Genomic DNA, 22,125 nt, shown 5'->3' on the forward strand with positions numbered 1-22,125 from the left:
AGAAACCGTTGTTTCTAGATCATTAGTACTGATATTCAATAACAGCTAATATATATTTACCATTTCTTCTGGTTTCCGTTGCTGCGACGGTTGTGAATAGTCCTCTATACTCTACTTCACGATGACAGAGAGTGAGAGTGGTGGTGTGGTCAATGGGCTAGGAAAGACTGTTTCTCAACTTGAAAAGGTTGTGTCAGCATCACTACGGCCGTTGCCCACCGAAACAGGGGATGGATCATATGTGAAAGACTCAAGTAACACGGGAATTGTCAGGGATCTGGGCCGTATGGATCTCGGCGATGTCAAGACGATCGTGGAACTCACCAAAAATGCTGCCACGGGAGAGCCTCTCAATGATAAGCAATATATCATGGAGCGATTGATCCAGGTTCGTTGCTGCAATCGTTGGGACGGGTAGTCGCGGCTTATATTAACGAGAAGCTTTCATTCTAGCTTACCTCTGCACTTCCTTCCACCTCTCGAGTTGGAAAAGAGTTGACAAATGCCTTCCTCAACCAGCTGTGGAAAGATCTGGAACACCCCCCGGTTTCGTATGTTGGTCGATAAGACATGAGCTGTGCTAGCACGTCTAACAATGAAGGTAGTTACCTTGGCCGCGAATACTCGTATCGAGAAGCAGATGGCTCAGGCAATGTAAAACCTGTCTCACCCCCCTGGAGTAGAGCGCTTGCTAATGCCAGAGAAGAACGTTTTGTGGCCTCATATCGGCGCTGCCGGCTCTCATTACGCGAGATCGGTTCGGCCAAAGACATTGCAATCTCCTGCGCTCCCGGATCCAGAAACACTGTTCGATTCGCTTTTGGCACGCAAAGATTTTAAGGAACATCCAAACAAGATTTCTAGTATTCTGTTCTACATTGCATCTATTATTATCCATGGTGAGTAGCGGCCAATAACGCTCACCACCCATTCATATCTAACATCCATCGAGACCTATTTCAAACGGACCGCAACGACAGCACAATTTCTTTAACATCTTCATATCTCGACCTTTCGCCACTGTATGGAAATAACCAAGACGAGCAAAACCTTGTCAGAACCTTCAAGGATGGAAAGCTCAAGCCGGACTGTTTCTCTACCAAGCGTGTACTGGGGTTTCCTCCGGGTATTGGCGTAATCTTGATCATGTTTAACCGATTTCACAACCACGTCGTCGAACAGCTGGCCGCAATTAACGAAGGCGGCCGGTTCACAAAGCCGGATGAGTCGAACACCAAAGAATATGCAAGATATGATAACGATCTGTTCCAAACCGGTCGGCTAGTAACCTGCGGCCTCTATGTCAACATAATACTCAAAGACTACGTGCGAACGATCTTGAATATTAATCGAACTGACAGCCTTTGGAGCTTGGACCCCCGTGCTGAAATGAAGGATGGATTACTTGGCGAAGCAGCAGCTCAGGCTACCGGTAACCAAGTCTCGGCTGAATTCAACCTTGTGTACAGATGGCATTCTTGCATTTCTCAACGTGACGAGAAGTGGACGGAAGATTTGTACAAAGATATGTTTCCTGGAAGGGATCCGAACAGTGTCTCCTTGCAGGAGTTTGTACGAGGTCTCGGAAAGTGGGAGGCAAACCTTCCAGAGCAACCCCAGGATCGTCCGTTTGCAGGCTTACAGCGCAAGCCTGATGGATCCTTTGACGATGACTCTCTCGTCAAAATCTTTGAGGACAGCGTTGAGGACTGCGTAGGCGCATTTGGTGCATCTAACGTTCCAACGATCTTCAGAAGTATTGAAGCGTTGGGGATTAAACAAGCTCGCTCCTGGAATTTGGCTACCTTGAACGAATTCCGGAACTACTTTAACCTGACCCCCTACAAAACTTTTAAGGAGATCAATCCTGACCCTTACATATCTGAGCAGCTCAAGCGACTATATGATCACCCAGACAATGTGGAGATCTACCCTGGTGTTATCGTCGAGGATACAAAGGAAGCCGTGGTCCCTGGAAGTGGCTTGTGTACCAATTTCACAATTTCAAGGGCCATTCTCTCCGACGCAGTTGCCTTGGTCCGAGGCGATCGCTTCTACACAGTCGATTTCACTCCAAGGCATCTTACAAACTGGGCCTTTAGCGAGATTGAACCTAAGGACTCAGTCGATCAAGGCCATGTATTCTATAAGCTTGTGTTGCGAGCATTTCCGAACCATTTCAAGGGAAACTCGATCTACGCACATCTCCCTCTGGTTATTCCATCTGAAAACAAGAAGATACTGACAAAACTTGGGTTTGCTGAGAAGTATAACTGGGACAAGCCTGGCTACACTCCCCCACCCCAGTTCATTCACTCTCATTCGGCTTGCATGTCAATATTGTCTGATCCAGAGGCATTCAAGGTCACATGGGGCTCAAAGATCGAATTCTTGATGCACCGTGGAAAACAGCCTTTTGGCAGGGACTTTATGTTGTCTGGGGATAGGCCTCCAAATGCCGCATCGCGCAAGATGATGGGAGCTGCTTTGTACCGAAAGAGATGGGAGAATGAAATCAAATCATTCTATGAGGACATAACTCTGAAGCTTCTGCACAGAAATTCTTACAAGATTGCTGGGATCAATCAAGTTGACATTGTACGAGACGTTGCAAATCCTGCTCAGGTTCATTTCTGCGCAAATGTTTTTTCATTGCCTTTGAAGACTGAATCTAACCCCCGGGGAGTCTTCACGGAAACCGAACTCTACCAGATCATGGCTGTTGTTTTCACCTCAATTTTCTACGATGCGGATCCTGCGAACTCATTTGAACTTAACCAAGCTGCCCGGGAAGTGACGCAGCAGCTCGGGCAGTTGGCAATGGCCAATGTCGAGCTTGTTAACAACACTGGGTTCATTGCGAACTTGGTGAGTAGTTTACACCGACATGACGTGCTCAGTGAATACGGTGTCCACATGATCCAACGCCTCCTTGCCAGCGGCCTGCCAGCGGATGAGATTGTATGGACTCATATTCTGCCAACTGCTGGGGGCATGGTGGCAAACCAAGCGCAGCTTTTTTCACAATGTCTTGACTATTACCTTTCGGAAGAAGGGTCAGTCCATTTGCCTGATATTAAACGGCTGGCAAAGGTTGACACACCGGAAACCGACGAATTGCTGTTAAGATAGTATGGATTTCTCGTCCCAGTATCCTTGTTCGCAACTAACCATATGAAGCTTCATGGAAGGCGCCCGCTTACGGTCGTCCGTGGGACTGCCTCGGATGGTGGTCAAGCCCACTGTCGTTGAAGACAACGGTAAGAAGCTAAATTTCAAGGCAGGGCAACACATCCTCTGCAACCTGGTGAGTGAGGCCAATATCCTAAATGAAACAGAACACGACTATCGTGGGCACAGATAACTTATTGTTTGCACTTTTCTAGGTTTCCGCTTCCATGGACCCGGCAAGTTTTCCAGAGCCTGAAAAGGTCAGACTTGATCGCGATATGGATCTCTACGCTCATTTTGGTTTTGGTTCACATCAGTGCTTAGGTATTGGGCTTTGTAAGTTAGCGCTTACCACCATGCTCAAGGTCATCGGACGCTTGGATAATCTGCGCCGTGCCCCAGGGCCTCAGGGGCAGCTGAAAAGGCTGTCTGGGCCTGGTGGAATTGCAAAGTATATGACTCCAGACCAAAGCGGATTTTCTCCCTTCCCAACTAGCATGAAGATTCAGTGGGATGGTGAGTTGCCGCGAATGGAGAGGTAACGTCCGGCCTGTGATAAACGCAATGTTGATAAACCGCCTCTTTTGGATATACGCTAAAAATGTTGTACTGTTGACTGTGTTATTACTTTGTTGTTGATTTATATGTACAGTAAGGCACCGCCACGGAAATAAATTGAGATTTTCCCTGCCAAATTAGCTGTAGGTGGGAGTTTTATGCGTAGTTTCGTCTTGCTTTTTTGAGCATCATCTGAACCTTCTTGTAAGAAAGAAGAAAAAGAGGGAGGAAGATGACAGCATAAGCATGCATGGAATATGAGGTAGTATAGATTCCGGTGGGATGAGGGGTAGTGACGTGAATATATATTATGTATGGCCTGAAATACCAGGAACGAACAACTGAAATCAAACCGAGAGAATACAGATACAGTGTATAAGGAAGTGTACTACTACCAGGTAGTGGCTACTCCCAGCCCAGAGAAATCAATTATATTGTCTGCTGGGATATTCGGATGAGAGTGAATCCGTCCGAAAATTAGAAGTAAACAAACAAATATTTAGGCAGTAAAGTGGTTAGTATCAGTTAGTACAGTTGTAAATAGTGCAGGGCTGACTTGTTGCCTCGGCGGGGAAGAAGACCCGCTCCGGTTCTGACTGTAAGTTTACCACTGGTCCAGGTGAATGAGCCACAACGGGAGAGAACCTGACAAGAAGAAGCTCCATTATTGGGATAATTTCACGAACCTTCCAACTCTTTACTCATCTTTCTTTTTATACCCCCATCCAAACCTCGCCCACGTCCTCTCCCTCACCACCCCCCTTATTCATTGTGTGTGGTTCTTTCACCTAATATTGTCTTAATTCGATCTGGATGTCAAACCTTACAGGGCGAACGACCTGCACCGTTTCCCTGTTCCTCTGACGCCCAGCGGTACTTCGTACTTACTGAAAGCCGCAAACACACCCACCTCAGTCCCTCATCATATTCTTTCAGTCCTTTGAATTCATCCGGGTATAACCTCTTTGACCACGTCGGACTTTACCTCTACATTCGCTATTCAACCTACTTGCAATCTCGAGATTCTTGGCTACAGCTGTCCCGGAGTCTCATTTCGCTCTTTTGATTTTGTTGAGGCAGAAGAGGTACCCAAAACGTCATAAGGCGCCTCGCAACGTTCTCCGCGTCCCGGTCTTCACGACCTCCCCACCCTCATCTAGGAGGAATCCTCCAGGGGCCATCCTCAGCTCCCTCATGATTACCTGTTGCTTTTGAACGTCATCATGGGGAGAATTAAGAAGGTGGCGAGCCAAAAACATGAGGCTACGATCGTGAGTTATAATTCCACGTGCCTTGCCGTACTGATTTAAAGCTGAGCTGAAATTTTCTCCTTTACACTATAGTCCCCTTATTTGTCAGAGTTCGTATCTCGTGCTACAACTATACCCGTCCCCGAGCTTCCCTCACATCTCAGCACCTTTCCTCGCATATGGCCTTTTCCAAGAGGTGATCTATATCATTGGATTAATGTTCTGAACCGCTTCGACGAGATCTTGCTACTGCCAATGAAAAATATGGTCTAAATAATGGCCCTCAAACCAAGCCATTCAGCAGACATGTCCTGGCGGACTCCTATGCAAGTGATGACAGCAAATCAAACTCGGAGGATATCGACGCTAAGTTGACCGCTCTTGGCTATGGTGTAGAGGGTGACAGAGAGCTCTTGGAAGCAATTCTCGACTTTTCCAGGTTACTGTTGGATAAGTGCGGTAATCGCAGCTTGTATAGCAGCAGTGAACGGCTAGGGGAACTTCTGAATACCACGTCACTTTGTCTTCTCCAGTCTACCCTTCGTTTGTCACTCTCTTTGGCTCAAAGATATCATTCTCGCCAGCGGGGTAGTACCCACCTCCAACAGAGCCTCCTGGCAGCCCACTTTAACATTGATTTGGAAAAACTGCAAAAGATTGCTGCGCCTTTCCCGCGCCCTTCCGTATTGAACAAGACACCTGTATCTCCTCCTGTTGGCGTTAAGGGCAAGGAGAAAGGTTCCCAAATCAAGCACGATGCCAACGACCTGGCTACCCTTGTGCGCGAAAGTGATGGCTGGGAAGAGTGGGGTCATGTGCATCTGCTTTATTATCCTTCTGGCACTTCAGACCAGGCCAAGCCACCATCGGAGGTTGTACATGGTGGGCTACCGACGCAGACTCCTACCACGCCAACACCTCTGCGTAGAAGTCATACCCACCCCACGCCTCGTTTGAGCCGCACCTCGATCATGGAGGATTCTCCTGGCTCTGCTGTGAATACTCCCTCAGGAAAACTGGAAGAAGCGACAAGGGGCGGAAAGGTCCTTGATATTCCATACTCAAGCATCTCTTCGTCGACACCCGATAGTCTTGTTGCATCGCACGTGGAAGAGTTGCCTGACGACTCCAAATATGAGCTGCTCCACAGAATTCGGATTGCCCAGGGACTGGCAACATCTCCTTCTAGCCGCGAACAGATTCTTGCCATCAGGTTGCTTGCTATCACCAACTTGGCTTACGTATATCCTGAGTCGCTATTTCAACAGAAGATCCTCCAGTACGATATGGAACAGCCGAAACGTTTGCAGCTGGCTTATCAACTGGGCGAGCTGGTTCATCTGGGCGCAAGTGGTGATCTTCCAGTCTCTCGAAGTGTACAAACATTGGTACTCCAGACTCTTGACTCTTTGGCCAAACACAAATCACGAGCAATCGACGTCTGTGCTGCATTAAGTGTTAATGTAAACCATGGTGTTCTCATGTTCCTGACCCGGAAGGCTGTCAATGAATTAGGCTCAGAAGACAGTAGGACGGATGATGGCAGTGAGGATGAGTGGCGGGATGCGTTACTTGCTCTTTTGCGAACGCTTCCTGGCTCAAGCACGAGGACACCCGAGACCCTTGTTTCTGCTGGCTTAATTCCCATGTTCGTTGATGTTTTGAACCTCCGAACTGAGAAGGCTCGTCGTGTTTATTCTCGAATTATGGAATTCCTCGATACCTTTGTCCATGCAGTTCGTGATGCGCTTGGGACTCTCACAGCAGCCAAGGGGTTTGACGCAATTTCGGATTTGATCGATTTTGAAACCAAAACTTCCTTCGAGAATGTATCCCGCGGCGCAGGAATTCCTTCTCATCACAAGACCCCGTCAATTGATTACCAGATCCCGTATTTTCAGCAGCAGACACTCAGGTGGATGTTCCGGTTTGTCAATCATATTATGCAGCATAACGGCGGTGGTTTTGATCGTGTTCTTCGGAATTTGATTGACTCACCTCAACTGCTGACGTCCCTTCGTTTGGTCTTTGAAAACGCCCGTGTCTTTGGGTCTCATGTCTGGAGCAACGCAGTCAATATTCTTAGTAGTTTCATTCACAACGAGCCCACTAGTTATGCAGTCATTGCTGAGGCTGGTTTGAGCAAGAGCTTTCTACAAGCTGTCACGCACAGTGAGATAAAAGCACAAGAGAAGTTGCCTGTTGATACGGAGGGTGCTGAAGTTGAAGGGGAATCATCCGCTAGACTGTCCGAGGTCGACACTAGCCAGTCGGGCAGTGTGCCTCAGAAGACCCGTGAGTATGAGCTGGCAAGGTCGAAGGATGCAAAGTTAGCCTTAGGTATCATGCCCGCAGCGGAAGCTTTATCATGCATTCCATCGGCTTTTGGAGCAATCTGTCTTAACTCATCTGGACTTGAACTCTTTCAGTCATCCCATGCTCTGGAAAGCTTTTTCGAGATCTTCGAAAATCCCGAGCATGTGAAATGCCTGAAAGATGATCCCAATCTCGTACGTTCGCTAGGAACCACGTTTGATGAGTTAGTACGGCATCATCCTGCGCTGAAGTCAACAATCATGGCTGCCGTCATTGTGATGGTCGCACGAGTTGGCTTTCTATGCAGGAGTAAGGCTTGGTCGGATGGCATGGGATCCAAGCTGTGGACAGATAACACCCTGGGAAAGCCAGTGCTTTCTGGACCAGCATATCATCTGTTTCGAAAGATTGGTGGCACGAGAGTCGCTGGGGACATTGCACCGTCGGATCTTGGTATTCGGGAGATCAAATCTGGGGCACTACCAGACGGTGGCATCATGAAAACCGGCGATTTAAGCCTTGTTCTCCCTGCCTCTAATACCGACATCGAACCGAAGGACGTAGACTCTACAGGTCTCACTGTTACGGACTACCTTTACCCCGTATTGCGATTCTTAGGTGCTTTCTTTGAAAACCAATCGAATTGCACCTACTTTATCGAATGTGGTGGCGTGGAGTTCGTTTTGGATATTGCAACTCTGCAAAGTCTCCCATTTGATTTCCATAACACTGATGCTAACCAGGAGCTCACTGTTTTGGTGCATATGTTGGCGGAAACGAAGCCTCACCTTGTCTTGCCCGGGCTTGTTGATCGCGCAGAGCAGATTGTGGAACAACTATCTGAGTTCTGGCGTCTGTCGGGACCCCGGGAATCAGGTTTCTTCACCCCTCTGATCAAGCCACCTCTTGAGAAAGAGCCCAAGGAACAAGACGACAAATCCTGGGAACTCGCAAGAGATAATGGGACATACTTTGCTAAGAATATGGTGGCTGCACTTATCTTAACGGATCTTCTTCGCGAAGTTTACTCCATGCCATTATATCAGACCCGACCCAGCCAGCAGACTTCTGCATTTGCACAAGTCAATCTAGCCGATCGTTATTGTTCTCTTATTGGACGACTCGGAGGTTTGCATGCGGCTTGTGTGTGGGAGGAAATTCTTCTAGAGAAGAATATACCTGACACCTGGGACCAGGCAACGAAAGTGCAACTAACTGGCCTGGGTTCAGAAAAACCTAATGAATCTTCGGGAGCCGTGAATGCAGAAACAAGCTCAGCTGTGCCTGCGCCTCTTCGCGAAGGTTCGACTACGAGTGAGCCTGTTCAACCAGGTGTCGCTCAGGAGCCCAGAGGAGATACCTCTAACCCCCCCGAAAATAGTGTAGCTTTTAAGAATGTCCAAGCGCTTCGCTACCTTCTTAGCTCCTTGCCTTCCTCAATAACGGGCTTCTTCCACAATCTGGGCCTCGGTCTTATTGGGAAGCGGCGGATAGATCTCTACCAGAAGCAGAATGCAACTTCGGTGGCTGAGGCCATTGCGGGCGCTGTGCTCGAGCAACTCCAATTCGCGCCCCCGAACACTAGTGGTAACCACAAGCTCCGATTTGCTTACCTCATTGTTATCCTTTCCTCATTCTCGCATTTGCTTTACGAAGGTATGTTATCTATCTGTTATAAGACAGGGCCAAAAACTGATAAACCCACTTTGATACAGCTACTGCAGATCGCCCGCATTCTCATTACCTCACTCTCGTCCTCTTTGCGTTCAAACGCATTCATGGTTTGAAAGCTATGAAAGATATCTGCGACGTCTTTGTGCGTGAGGTCAAGACTCTCACACCTCCCGAGTCGGTGCCTGACTCTGAGAAGGACGTGTCAGCTCGACTTACTTCTGCTTATGGAGGTATTAAGATTATACTTAGCTTTTTCTCTGAGCTCGCCTCGGGCAAGAATATTGTCGAGTCTAGCCAAACGCAAGCCATGACGGGCAGTGACCGGGAGCGGGACCGTCCCGACTACTTCCAACCAGGCCAATTCCTGGTTGACCTTCGGATGGAGATATTGCCGATGGCTCGGGACTTGTGGAATTCCGATTTTGCTACCCAGTCTTCAAGTTCCGTTATCAAGTGCTTGGTGGATATTTTGCGCTCATCGCTAGACGGCGAATATGAAACTGGGGCCGCCCAGCGCTCTAATCTACCACCCGCATTGACTGAGGTGTCTAGGAGAAAACTAGTTATCAACAGGGATCGTGTTGCCGCTTTGCAGGCAAAAGATTTCGATCTAGAAGTTGTAAAGGAGGCCCTGTACCGCTGCAACAACCAGTATGCCCCAGCCGAAGAATACTGCAAGGCACAAGACTGGTTACTACCTGCTCCGAGAATACCACCACCTCCCAACGACATTGAGTCTGTTCGAACATCAGATGGTGAAACTTCCGAAGAGCCGGCCGGTGGAGACGCCTCGTCTTTCGACAGTCGGTTCCTCGACCGTTCGACACTTGCAATGCTTATAGCGCAAGCTTCTGGCCGATCGGATGACATTCCTCGCCAAGAACAAGGCCAGGGTGGCCCAGTCGAAACCGAAGTCAGACATGGCTCTGAATTCCTAGCTCGAGCGTTGAGTCATATTCTTAATGATGACCATAGCGCAGTCGACAGTGACCGAGAGGACACCCGTAACCTCAACTACCGGGGGGGAATTTTTGGAGCCATCAAACCATTCGACAGACCCATCCTCTGAGCAGCGAACGGAACAATCGACAAGACGACGCGAAGTTACCACGGTCGAAGATTTAGACAGGGAGCGCGAGAAGGTCCGGGCGAATTTGATTGAGCGCTGCCTAGATGTCCTAAATGAGCACCATGACGTGTCCTTCGAATTGGCTGACCTGATCGCTTCTGCGACGAAGAAGCACCGTGACCCTGAAAGCTTCCGGAAGGAGGTTGGAGAGATCCTTGTTCAATCTCTTGTTTCATTGCAAATGGAGAACTTCCAAGCAGCTGGAAAGAAGGTGGCTGCTTATGCCCATCTCCTCGCGCTAGTAGTCCAAGACAGAGACATGTATAACGCTACACTGGAGGAACTGAAAGAGTGTTTCACTACATTCCTCGGGTTTATCTCTGTGCCTTCCGAGAAGTCTTCGGATGAGTCCTTCCCATGGATCGGGCATGTTCTACTGGTCCTGGAGAAATTGCTCTCTGACGACGCCCAACCTCCTCAGATTCGATGGAACATGCCTGATAATGATAACCCAGGTGTGGAAGATGATGCTCCCGCTCAGTTAGACGAGCCTCTTATTTCCAATGAACAGAAGACGCAGCTTTTTGAGGCTCTTGTCGAAATTCTTCCTAGAGTTGGAAAGGATGACACCTTGGCACTCTCTGTTTGTCGGGTTCTTGTTATACTTACTCGGAATCGCAGCATTGCAACCCGCCTAGGCGAAAAGCGCAGCTTGCAGCGCCTTTTTGTCATGATGAAGCAGCTTTCAAGCACCACAAATGAAAAGCTCCAGGGTGCATTCATGTTGATTTTGAGACACATTGTGGAAGACGAGGACACCATTAGACAGATAATGAGAAGTGAGATTGTCGCGAATTTTGAATCGAAATCTTCTCGCCAGATCGACACGACCGGTTATGTGCGGCAGATGTATCACCTCGTCCTTAGGTCACCGGAACTGTTCGTGGAAGTCTCCAACGAAAAACTGAAGCTGCAGCGATACGATAGCCGGCAACGCCCACAGGTTCTCACCTTGAAGTCTGACAAGAATACTGGCTCCTCAGACAAAGAAGCGGCCCAGGACATTACAGAAAACACGATGGATGGTAGCCAGACTTCAGCCGATGCTCAGCCAGAGGATAAAGACAAAGGCAAAGGGCCAGAGTTGAGGCCGCCTGTTGTAGAGAATCCTGATGGCGTCATCCACTACCTGCTTTCGGAGCTTCTATCCTACAAGGATGTAGACGACAAGGAGCCTTCGACAGAGGCTACGGAAGCATCTGCGCCTGAACAATCAGAAGCCCAAACTGATGTGGAAATGGCGACTGATGAACCTTCACCCTCTGTTTCTACCACTGACTTGCATGCTACACGTAATACTAAGAAAGCAGAGAAACCGTCCTTCAAAGCAGATGACCACCCGATCTATATATACCGCTGCTTCCTCCTTCAATGCTTGACTGAGCTTCTTTCGTCGTATAACCGCACGAAGGTGGAGTTTATCAACTTCTCTCGCAAAGCAGATCCGCTTGCAACTACTCCTTCCAAGCCTCGAGCGGGTATTTTGAATTACCTACTGAATGCTCTTGTCCCAATTGGTACCATGGAGCATGATGAGTCTGTTGCGTTCAAGAAGCGCGCCAACACATCGGCTTGGACGATGCGTGTGCTTGTAGCGTTGTGCACGAAGACCGGTGAGTTTGGCGGGACTGGCAGACGCCGAAGCGAGCAAAACTCGAATGAAGAAGATGAGCCCGAGCTTGCCTTTGTGCGGAGGTTCGTTCTAGAGCATGCACTGCGAGCATACAAAGAGGCAAATGCGTCAAACGAGCCTTTGGATGCCAAGTATTCTAGATTGATGTCACTGGCCGATTTATTTGACAAAATGCTTAGTGGTTATGCTTTCGTTTCCGGAGATACTGCATTCCCATCCTCGACTAGGCAGCTTGCAAAAACGATGTTTGAAAAGAATTTCATCGCCGCTCTTACATCCTCGGTCGCTGAGATCGATCTGAATTTCCCTGCATCTAAACGGGTCATCAAGTACATACTGCGTCCCCTTAACAAACTTACGCAAACGGCAGTGATCTTGAGTGAGACGTCCGACATCTCTACTCTCGGAGAAACAGAGGAAGATGAAATATCCTCTGCCACCTCAGTTTCTGACCTGGAAGATGACCGTGAAGAGACCCCTGACCTTTTCCGCCATTCCACCCTGGGTATGTTAGAGCCTCGCCATGAAGAAGAAACTAGCTCCGAAGAATCGGATGAAGAAGATGATGGGATGTATGACGATGAATACGAAGACGAAATGGATTATGAAGAAGACTTGCCCGAAGATGATGGCGAAGTCGTAAGCGACGAAGAAGACGAGATTGAAGGTGTTGGTCCCATTGAGGGCCTTCCTGGCGATTCCGGCATGGACATTGAGGTTGTCATTGATGATGATGACGATGATGATGACGAGGATGATGACGAAGATGAAGATGACTCCGATATGGAGGACGACGAGATCCTCGCCGGAGAGATAACAGGGGACCAAGACAACGAGAGTTTAGAGGAAGGTGATGATGATGAATGGGAGAGCGAAGAGATGTCCGAAGATGATGAGGAGGCTGAAATCATGAATCAGTTCGAGGACGAACTGGCTGGAATTAGACAAGCGGATCAGCGTGATGAAGGACAAAGATTTGATGATTTGTTCCGGGTACTCAATGAAGCTGCCGGAGGTGTTGAGGATCTTCAGGCTCCTGACAGTCTTGATGACATTGTTGATGATGACTTGAATGATGATGATGGTCAGTATCGTCTAGTATTGTTCTATGCATGATTTAGATTACTAACGTTCACTAAGAAGATGAGGAAATCGATGAGCTTGAGGAGGAACTTGAAGATGCCGACGAAGATCAAGGATCTTATCAAGGCTTTGACGATGGTGAGTTGCATCTATCTACTCTAACGTGAAACGAGGCGTGCTGAATATCCTGTATAGATGAAGACCTCATTGAACCATGGGGCTGGGATGGCGATGAGCCTCCACTACCCCGTGGACATCATCATCACCGCTACCGTGGTCAGCCAGGATGGGCTGCGGTTACAGGCATAATGCCCAGTAGCGGCCGGCATGGAATCGTTCCTATTCAACCCTACCGATTCCACCGAACTCAGATCCCTGCCCGTGGTAATGACGATGGGACAAACCCTCTTCTTGTCCGGACAGACCGTGGCCCCGAGGCTGGCCAATCTCGTGGACCTGGCAATGAAGCTTTTACCGATTGGGTTCATGGCATGGAACCCGTTTCCACTGGACGCCTGCTCCCTATGGACAGCCCTGTGAGCTTCATGAACGCGATTATGCAGGCCATTGGAGGCCAAGGTACTCCAGGCTTTGGCGTTATCACACGCCCAGACGGAATTCATGTTCATGTTGACAGACGAGCTATTCTGCCCAACCGTATTCAAGATATTTTTGGGCTTGGTAGGCCGCAAGCACCCCCATCTCGCACTCGGGATGATCCGTCTCAAGCTGTGAGCTTTGCGTTAGCAACGACTAGAAGTCGCTGGCAGGAAGAGGCCCGTATATTGTTTAGCAGCACATACGTTGAAAAGACGCAGCGTGTTGTCAACTCGTTGCTGAAGATACTGGTTCCTCCTGCTATTGAAGAAGAGAAGGAGCGAGAGAAGAAGATGGCAGAGGAGCTTAAGCGACGAGAGGAAGAATTAGCTGAAAGGGAACGTCAGGAACGTATTGCTCAGGAAGAAGAAGAAAAAGAGCAGAAGCGGAAAGAAGAGGAAGAAAATGCTAGGCGACAGCAAGAAAGGGAGCATGAAGAAACTGAAAGGCAAGCCTCGGGTGTTATTTCTGAGCCCATGGACGATGTGCAGCCGACAGATACCCAAGCTGAAGCTGCAACACTATCAGCCCAAGCAGAAACGGGGCCGTCTGAACCTCAACCTCGGGTGCATACTACTATTAGAGGTCGCGAACTTGACATTACTGGAATGGAAATCGACCCTGAGTACCTTGAGGCCCTGCCCGAGGAGCTTAGAGAAGAAGTAATCATGCAACAACTTGCAGAGCAACGCTCCCAGGCTGCTGCAGCTGGCGAAGAGCCCAGTGAGATTAACCCGGAGTTCCTGGAAGCCTTGCCCCCAGAGATTCGGGAAGAGCTATTACAGCAGGAAGCTGCCGACCGTCGCCGTCGGGAGCGAGAAAGTGCACGCAGACAAACAACCACTAGTGGCGCTCCTCCACGCGCCGAAGACATGGATGCCGCTAGTTTCCTTGCCACCCTGGACCCTTCATTGCGACAAGCCGTACTTGCTGACCAACCTGAGGAGATACTAGCAACGCTGGGGCCAGAATTTGTCACCGAAGCACGAGCTCTCCCTGGAAGGCGCTTGACCCAGTTTGGTGACATTGCTAGAGTTGATCATCGGCAAAGAAATGAGCCAACCGACGAACAAGAGCCGAAGAAGCAACAGCGGCGTCAGATCGTCCAAATGCTTGACAAAGCCGGTGTTGCTACGTTGCTCCGCCTTATGTTTATGCCACTTCAGGGCAATGCACGCCATCAGTTGAATGACATTCTGCATAACGTTTGTGAAAACCGCCAGAATCGAGTTGAAGTGATAAGTCTTCTGCTTTCTGTCTTGCAGGACGGAAGCTCAGATGTTTCTGCAATCGAGCGCAGTTTTGCTCAACTTTCGCTCCGGGCCAAACCTTCCGCGATCCAGAAGACCCCGCAGTCTGTCAAGCGCAATCTGGCCTTCCAAACCTCTTCAAGTGTTAGCAATGAAGTGACCCCAGTAATGGTGGTGCAACAATGTCTCGGGACTCTTTCGTTCCTGTCTCAGTACAACCCTCATATCTCCTGGTTTTTCTTGACTGAGCATGATCCTTCATCTACATTGAAGTTGAAGGCCTTCCGCAAAGGTAAGGGTAAGGAAAACAAGGCCAATAAGTTCGCGCTTAATGCGCTCCTTACTCTCCTTGATCGAAAATTGATAATGGAAAGCCCGAATTGCATGGAGCAGCTTTCTAGCCTCCTCAGCAGCATCACACAGCCACTCACCCTGCTACTTCGTCGTGAGAAGGAGAAGCAAGATGAAGAAGACAAGGGCAAAAAGCCTGAGACAGCACAGGATGATAGGCCGGCTGAGGAGCAGCAACAGGAACTACAGGAGCAACCGTCCGATGCTGCAGAACCTACATCTGCTACAGATACAACGATGACAGATGCTCCTCTGCCCAGTGTAGAGAACGCCGAAGCACAAAGCACAACGGCGCAGCCCGAGGAGGGCATATCAGCAGAAACCTCTAAATCAGAGACAGGAAAGGGCTCGAGCGAAGAGGAGAAACATAAAAAGAAGTCTATAGAACCTCCTGTTGTTCCAGACCACAATCTGCAGCTTGTTGTCCACATACTTGCCGCTCGCGAGTGCAACGGGAAAACCTTTAGGGAAACGCTCTCGACAATTAACAATCTTTCAGCCATCCCTAAAGCCAGGGATGTAATTGGTAATGAATTAGTCCATCAGGCGCAGGACTTGAGCACTACTATCTTAACGGACCTGGATGAATTATTGTCTCATATTAATCAAGCCCGGACTGGCACCGACATGCAGGGCCTTGCTCTGGCTAAATTCTCGCCAGCTAGCTCTGACCAAGCGAAATTGTTACGTGTGTTGACGGCACTTGACTACTTGTTTGATCCCAGCCGATCGGAGAAGGCCAAGGGAGGTGATTCCGAGCAGGCAGCTAAGGAAGACGTCCTACAGACCTTGTACGAAAGTTCTACATTCGGTCCTCTGTGGACAAGACTGAGTGAATGCTTGACACTTATACGGCAGAAGGAGAATATGCTGAATGTCGCAACAATCCTCTTGCCCCTGATCGAAGCATTGATGGTCGTCTGCAAGAACACCTCGCTGAAAGAGACTTCTCTTTCTCGGAACACTCGAGAGCTGTCTGTCGGCGCTGGTTTGAATATGGAGGGTCTCTTCTTCAAGTTCACAGAGGAACATCGCAAGATACTAAACGAACTTGTTCGTCAAAACCCAAGGTTGATGAGCGGCACTTTCTCCTTACTTGTCAAGAATCCGAAGGTCTTGGAGTTCGATAACAAGCGCAATTACTTCACCCGTCGTATCCATTCCCGTGGTGCAGAGCCTCGTCATCCTCACCCTCCCCTTCAACTCTCTGTCAGGAGAGATCAAGTGTTCCTTGACTCGTTCAAATCCCTATACTTCAAGACGGCAGATGAGCTGAAGTACGGCAAATTGAATGTGCGCTTCCACGGTGAAGAGGGTGTTGACGCGGGAGGCGTGACCAGAGAATGGTTCCAAGTTCTCGCACGCGGCATGTTCAACCCGAACTATGCCTTGTTTATTCCTGTTGCTGCCGACCGGACCACCTTCCACCCTAATCGCCTAAGCGGTGTCAACTCGGAGCATCTTATGTTCTTTAAGTTCATTGGACGAATCATTGGCAAGGCTCTGTACGAAGGCCGGGTGCTCGATTGCCACTTCAGCCGCGCTGTCTACAAGTGTATTCTTGGACGTTCGGTATCTATCAAGGATATGGAGACACTTGATCTCGACTACTACAAATCTCTCCTCTGGATGCTCGAGAACGATATCACTGACATTATCACCGAAACTTTCGCCGTGGAGACTGATGACTTTGGTGAGAAGCAAGTGATTGATCTTATAGAAAATGGAAGCAACATTCCGGTCACTCAAGAAAACAAGGAGGAGTACGTGCAGCGTGTCGTGGATTATCGTCTCGTGCGATCGGTCAAGGAGCAGCTCGACAATTTCCTCAAAGGTATGTCACGCTCTTCATACAGATCATCTAGAATATCAGCTAACAATGGTTTATAGGGTTCCATGAGATCATCCCAGCAGATCTGATCTCGATTTTCAACGAGCAAGAACTTGAGTTGTTGATTTCCGGTCTTCCCGAGATTGATGTGGACGACTGGAAGGCCAATACCGAGTATCATAACTATTCGGCCTCGTCGCCTCAAATCCAATGGTTCTGGCGTGCCGTTCGCTCATTTGACAAAGAAGAGCGGGCTAAGCTGCTGCAATTTGTCACCGGAACAAGTAAGGTGCCACTCAATGGTTTCAAGGAGCTTGAAGGTATGAATGGAGTTAGTCGATTCAACATTCATCGCGATTATGGCAATAAGGATCGCCTCCCAAGCGCGCACACATGTTTCAACCGTAAGTTTTTTTCTTCTTTGATTTGCCACTATCGAATTCAATATTACAGGTTACTAATCATACGGCGCAGAGCTTGATCTCCCGGAATACGAAAGTTATGAGACTCTGAGACAACGGCTGTATACTGCCATGACAGCTGGTAGCGAATACTTCGGGTTCGCATAGATTGGTGGCGGTGCTCTCTTCAAGACAGCTTGGGCGATAATTGCTGGTTTTACACGATTCCTTGCATCTTTCCTCGTTTCTCAACACCCCTGTTCTAATGCTTGAGCATTTGGCGGCGTTCAGCTACACTATTCCTTGTTGTCTTCTTTCCTAGTCTGTATTGCTACTGGGACCGATCATGTATTACGAAGGGGAGGAAAATCTCAGACCGCGACTGGAAGCTGGTTGAAGTGCAGGTCAACTAGTGTACCAGGAATAGAGCGATTTGGATTTGTGAAAAATAAATTAGCTCATTTTCTTCACATGTATTTAGGGTTATGTTCTTTTGTTCCTTCTTTCTTCTAGATCTCCCAATAACTTACCGCATATTTCAATCATGTTCTCGATCACAAGCTCGTAGGCGGTGAGCAGCAGCGAGCCCGGGGGGTCACGGGACGCAGTGATTTTTCCGCTGGGGAAAAAAAGTTGCCGCGGGGCATATCATATCACCTTTTGTTCGACTCTGGGGTTTGATTCTCCTCAGTCCTTAGAACTCTTCAGTTGTTGTATTCACCGATTTTGGTCTACACAAACCTATTTTCTTTGACTCACACATAATCTGTACCCAGTCGACAATTGACTTCGAGACACCATGGCTGCCAACTCCATCAAGCTTTTGACTGGTAACAGTCACCCTGAGCTTGCGAATCTTGTGGCTGATCGGTACGCGATCCGTTGTCATTGAATAAGCTTTCACATGTTGTGCTGTTTTTCTTTGGCTAATGACTCCTTACTTGTCCCATCAGCCTCGGCATCGAACTGACCAAGATCATGGTCCTTCAATACTCCAACCAGGAGACGAGCGTGACCATTGGTGAAAGCGTACGAGATGAGGATGTTTTCATTCTGCAGTCTACTAAGCCCAACGACATAAATGACGGTTTGATGGAGCTGCTCATTATGATCAATGCTTGCAAGACAGCTTCTGCGAGACGTATCACAGCTGTGATCCCCAATTTCCCCTATGCTCGTCAAGATAAGAAGGACAAGAGCCGTGCGCCTATCACTGCAAAACTCATGGCGAACATGCTCCAGACTGCTGGCTGCAATCATGTGATCACCATGGACCTTCACGCCAGCCAGATCCAAGGCTTTTTCAACGTTCCGGTGGACAACCTGTACGCTGAACCCAGTATTCTCAAGTGGATCCGGGAGAACCTGGATGTGAGCAACTGTATCATCGTCAGTCCAGATGCTGGTGGTGCGAAGCGGTAAGTCAGCTGCATTTTTATATTACTCTTTTTAAATCATGGTCATTGTCAAGTTCAGTGTTGATTTATGCCCGTTGCCAGTGCCACTGCTATCGCTGACCGTCTCGACTTGCAATTCGCACTTATCCACAAAGAACGCCCTCGCCCGAACGAGGTCTCCCGCATGGTTCTCGTCGGCAATGTTCAGGATAAGGTCGCCATCATCGTGGATGACATGGCCGACACATGTGGAACTCTGGCCAAGGCTGCCGATACTGTAATGCAGCACGGAGCCAAGGAGGTGAACGCGATCGTCGTTCACGGTATCCTCTCCGGCAAGGCCATCGAAAACATCAACAAGAGCTGCCTCAAGCGTGTTGTGGTTACCAACACTGTTCCTCACAAAGAGAAGAAAGAGCAGTGCGACAAGATCGAGACTATCGATATCAGCCCTACTCTTGCCGAGGCCTGCAGACGTACGCATAACGGCGAGTCTGTGAGTTTCTTGTTCTCCCACGCTGTCGCTTAAATTGCTACAGTGGGGTAGGGATGATCGAAAGAGATCTTTCACTGGGACAGAGTAAAGAGAACGTTCCTTGGTTCTTCGAGTTGAATTTCAAATGCTGAAGGCTTTGAAATTTGCAGTTTTTCCGCTGGCCATGGATCCTCTGTTTTCTGGTTTGAGACGAAGAAATCTATACTCTGATAACCATCATAACACGAATAAGGCCATGATGCATGCACGAACAATGGGTGGAAAAGGGATGGTAAATTCCGAAAAAGTTTGCGGCGCCTACGATGAATTGAATTATGCATTTGTACATATACACGTACTGAAGGAGTTTTTCTTGTTCTTTTCTTTTTGTTTATCATGGATAGAGGAAATCTGAGAATCTGACAGTTTGGCTCACGTTGCTTGCTAATGTTACTGTTCACGGCTTGGAAGATTGTTTGGGTTATTGCTTCAGTGCACTATGCAATAGTGCAAGACTCCACTATCATTCGTCGCTCGTTAGGTACGTACTCCTTATGCTTAACAAGAGTCGGCGATGATACTACTACTAGGTGATACTGGAAAGACAGCCTCTGAGAGGAAACAGAAAACAAACTGGGATTTGCAATTGTGAGTACAAAAAACATCGAGCTTCATTCATTTATCAAGCAGTGCTAGCAGCCCGCGGAACCGTTACCCTGTTACCGTGCAATGTGGATCCGAGAACAAGAAAACTTCTTTCACATTTTTTCCCTTTCATTCCAGCTGTGGATATGGCTTTTTAAAAAGAAAAAGGTAGCACGCTAAAGCCTCGGTCCCGCAGACGCATGTTCCCCAAGGAATATATTCTGTTCTCTTGGGTTACACCCCTGCTTTGCACCTCGATAGCCCCCTTTCCTCGTCCGCTGAGATTTTTCCCTAGCCATAATAGAGACGTAACCCGACCATTAACCCCGGAGAAGATGCATTTACTTCCTCATAGAAGAGGCCCTCCGCTTGCGGAGCTCATCACGCTTGGCCTTCTCCTCGTGGACACGGGTGGCAAGGAGCTTAGCGTAGTCGTTACTGTTTCGCAGCAATTAGTAAACCCGGATGAGGATATGAACTTGGAAGAACAAGGGAGCTTACGCAGCCTCGCGAGCAGCCTCAGAGCGGCGGCGCTTGAGGGCGATCCTGTGACGCTTGCGCTGGAGACGCTGGGGAGTAACCAGACGCTGGATCTTGGGGGCCTTGGTGTACTCGGGCTTGCCCTCCTTGGTGACGGTACGGCGGATGACGAACTTGCGGACGTCGTCCTTCTTGTCGAGACCGAAGAAACGGCGGATCTTGGTGGCACGCTTGGGGCCGAGTCTCTTGGGGACGACAGTGTCGGTGAGACCGGGCAGCTCACCCTCACCCTGCTTGACGATGCTCAGGGCCAGGACAGCGAGATCGAAGTTGGTGATGGCTGTGGGAAGTCGTCAACAAACGAACTATGCGCACAGGAGCAACAAAATTTCTCATTTTCAAAACATACCACCACGGACAGACTTGCGCTTACGCTCACCGGTGCGGCGGGGGCGGTAGCAGCTGTGGCCATCGGCGAGGAGGAGACGGGTACGGGTGGGAAGGAGAACTGTATAGATTCGATGAGTTTTCCTGCTGGTGATTGCTGAGCGTTTGATATCGGTTGGTTACATACCACCCTGCTTCATGGGGAAACCTGGTAAGAGTACATGTCAGCATTTTGGCTCAGGCTTGTCCCGCAATTCCTGTCTTTCCTTCCACCCCACACAAATCCCACAATCAAGGAAGATCTTTATAGATAAAGAAAAATATTCCAGTCCTACCTTGCTTGTCGTTACCACCGGTGATCTTGAAAAGGTAACCCTTGAACTCATCACCAAGGGAGTCGCCGGCAATCTGTAGATATTCCCCAATCAGTCTTCTTGCTTCCAAAATCTTCGCGTGTTGAATGTTCAAGTTGCAGATCGAAGGGGCGTGGTTCAAAATAGGGAGATAGGGTTGCTGACTTCGGTTCCCATGCGCTTCTCCATGAAGGGACGGAGCTTGCGCTCATCGTCAACCTCGATGATCTTCTGCGACCCATTGGCCGGGTAAGAGATGTTGAGCTTCATCTTGACGGAGCTGCGCGGTCAAGACGGAGGGCGCGGGTATTGTCGACAGGTCGAGGAGGTTAGGTCGTCGGAGGTTCAGTACTTGGGATTTTTGGCCGCTGTGGTGTAGCGAGATTTCCCTCTGTGGGCGGCTGACTAACATCCACCATCCCCATTCGGGGTTAGCGCCGCGAAGTAGGGCTTCTTATGTCAGCCGCTTCCCCTTTTGGGAATTTTCCAGACTCAAAAAGGATTCAAGATCATCTCCGAGTCATGTACATCTGTCCAGGCTGTGGGATATAAAATACTACGGAGGAAATACACCTCCTTGTGTACATTCATCTCATAGTTCTTCTTGACTCGAACAGCAGCTGTACCTTATGTGAGAGTTCACTAGTATAATGAGGCGTCACCTGGCGATAACTACTACTCTTATCGTAGCTATCTCTCGCACTTGAGCTTACAATTCTAAAGATTCAATCGTCTATGGTTCATGAATGTTAATAGACATCTTCAAAGCGAAAGACTCACATCGGTACTTAACTATCGAAGCACTGACCCAAGTCCCCTCGGAAGATACATACAGATCAAAGTGGCGCCTATCAACAATCACCATTTAAAATCCACCTAGCATCCACACTGGACGGAGTATTCCCCGTCTGCAACTGAACGTCCATGGCGAGAACAACTCCCTAACCTGAACTAGGAAGTATGCACAAAGTAGTTATCCACTGGAAATCCTATGAACTTAGTCATCAATGCGTTATGCAAAAGAAACCGTCAAGAAGAACCTGCAAGAGCTTTTCGGCCATTAAGACCGTTTCTAGTCAGAATGGTGGACACCTTACGCAATGACCCGCGCACGCGACTGGTTGACCGATCCGGAGTCGCCGCG

General features: G+C 48.8%; 3 protein-coding genes across 3 annotated transcripts; 2 read left to right on the plus strand and 1 right to left on the minus strand.

The window, feature by feature from the left end:
* Positions 1–121: 121 nt before the first annotated feature.
* On the plus strand, positions 122–17,412 carry tom1 (E3 ubiquitin-protein ligase TOM1; the record flags this gene model as incomplete). The annotated part of the gene is made up of 14 exons (XM_015550680.1): positions 122–388; positions 454–551; positions 606–654; positions 707–899; positions 953–3,131; positions 3,181–3,307; positions 3,387–3,687; positions 5,220–8,951; positions 9,011–9,973; positions 10,026–12,815; positions 12,872–12,952; positions 13,010–16,846; positions 16,903–17,247; positions 17,318–17,412. 14 exons carry the CDS (start codon positions 122–124, stop codon positions 17,410–17,412), a joined length of 15,057 nt encoding a protein of 5,018 aa, XP_015406863.1.
* Positions 17,413–17,933: 521 nt separating this feature from the next.
* Positions 17,934–19,606, plus strand: ANOM_005424 (ribose-phosphate diphosphokinase). Its single transcript, XM_015550681.1, has 3 exons — positions 17,934–18,114; positions 18,198–18,662; positions 18,744–19,606. The coding sequence occupies exons 1-3, from the start codon at positions 18,044–18,046 to the stop codon at positions 19,168–19,170; spliced, it is 963 nt and encodes a 320-aa protein (XP_015406866.1). The 5' UTR covers positions 17,934–18,043; the 3' UTR covers positions 19,171–19,606.
* A 126-nt stretch (positions 19,607–19,732) lies between these two features.
* On the minus strand, positions 19,733–21,369 carry ANOM_005425 (40S ribosomal protein eS6). The gene is made up of 6 exons (XM_015550682.1): positions 21,147–21,369; positions 20,964–21,036; positions 20,816–20,836; positions 20,651–20,749; positions 20,263–20,581; positions 19,733–20,199 (listed from the first exon to the last, which is right to left on the minus strand). The coding sequence occupies exons 1-6, from the start codon at positions 21,249–21,251 to the stop codon at positions 20,103–20,105; spliced, it is 714 nt and encodes a 237-aa protein (XP_015406867.1). The 5' UTR covers positions 21,252–21,369; the 3' UTR covers positions 19,733–20,102.
* Between the last annotated feature and the right edge of the window lie 756 nt (positions 21,370–22,125).

This window comes from Aspergillus nomiae (genome assembly GCF_001204775.2).
Source record: "Aspergillus nomiae NRRL 13137 chromosome Unknown contig00135, whole genome shotgun sequence".
Lineage (NCBI taxonomy): Eukaryota > Fungi > Ascomycota > Eurotiomycetes > Eurotiales > Aspergillaceae > Aspergillus > Aspergillus nomiae.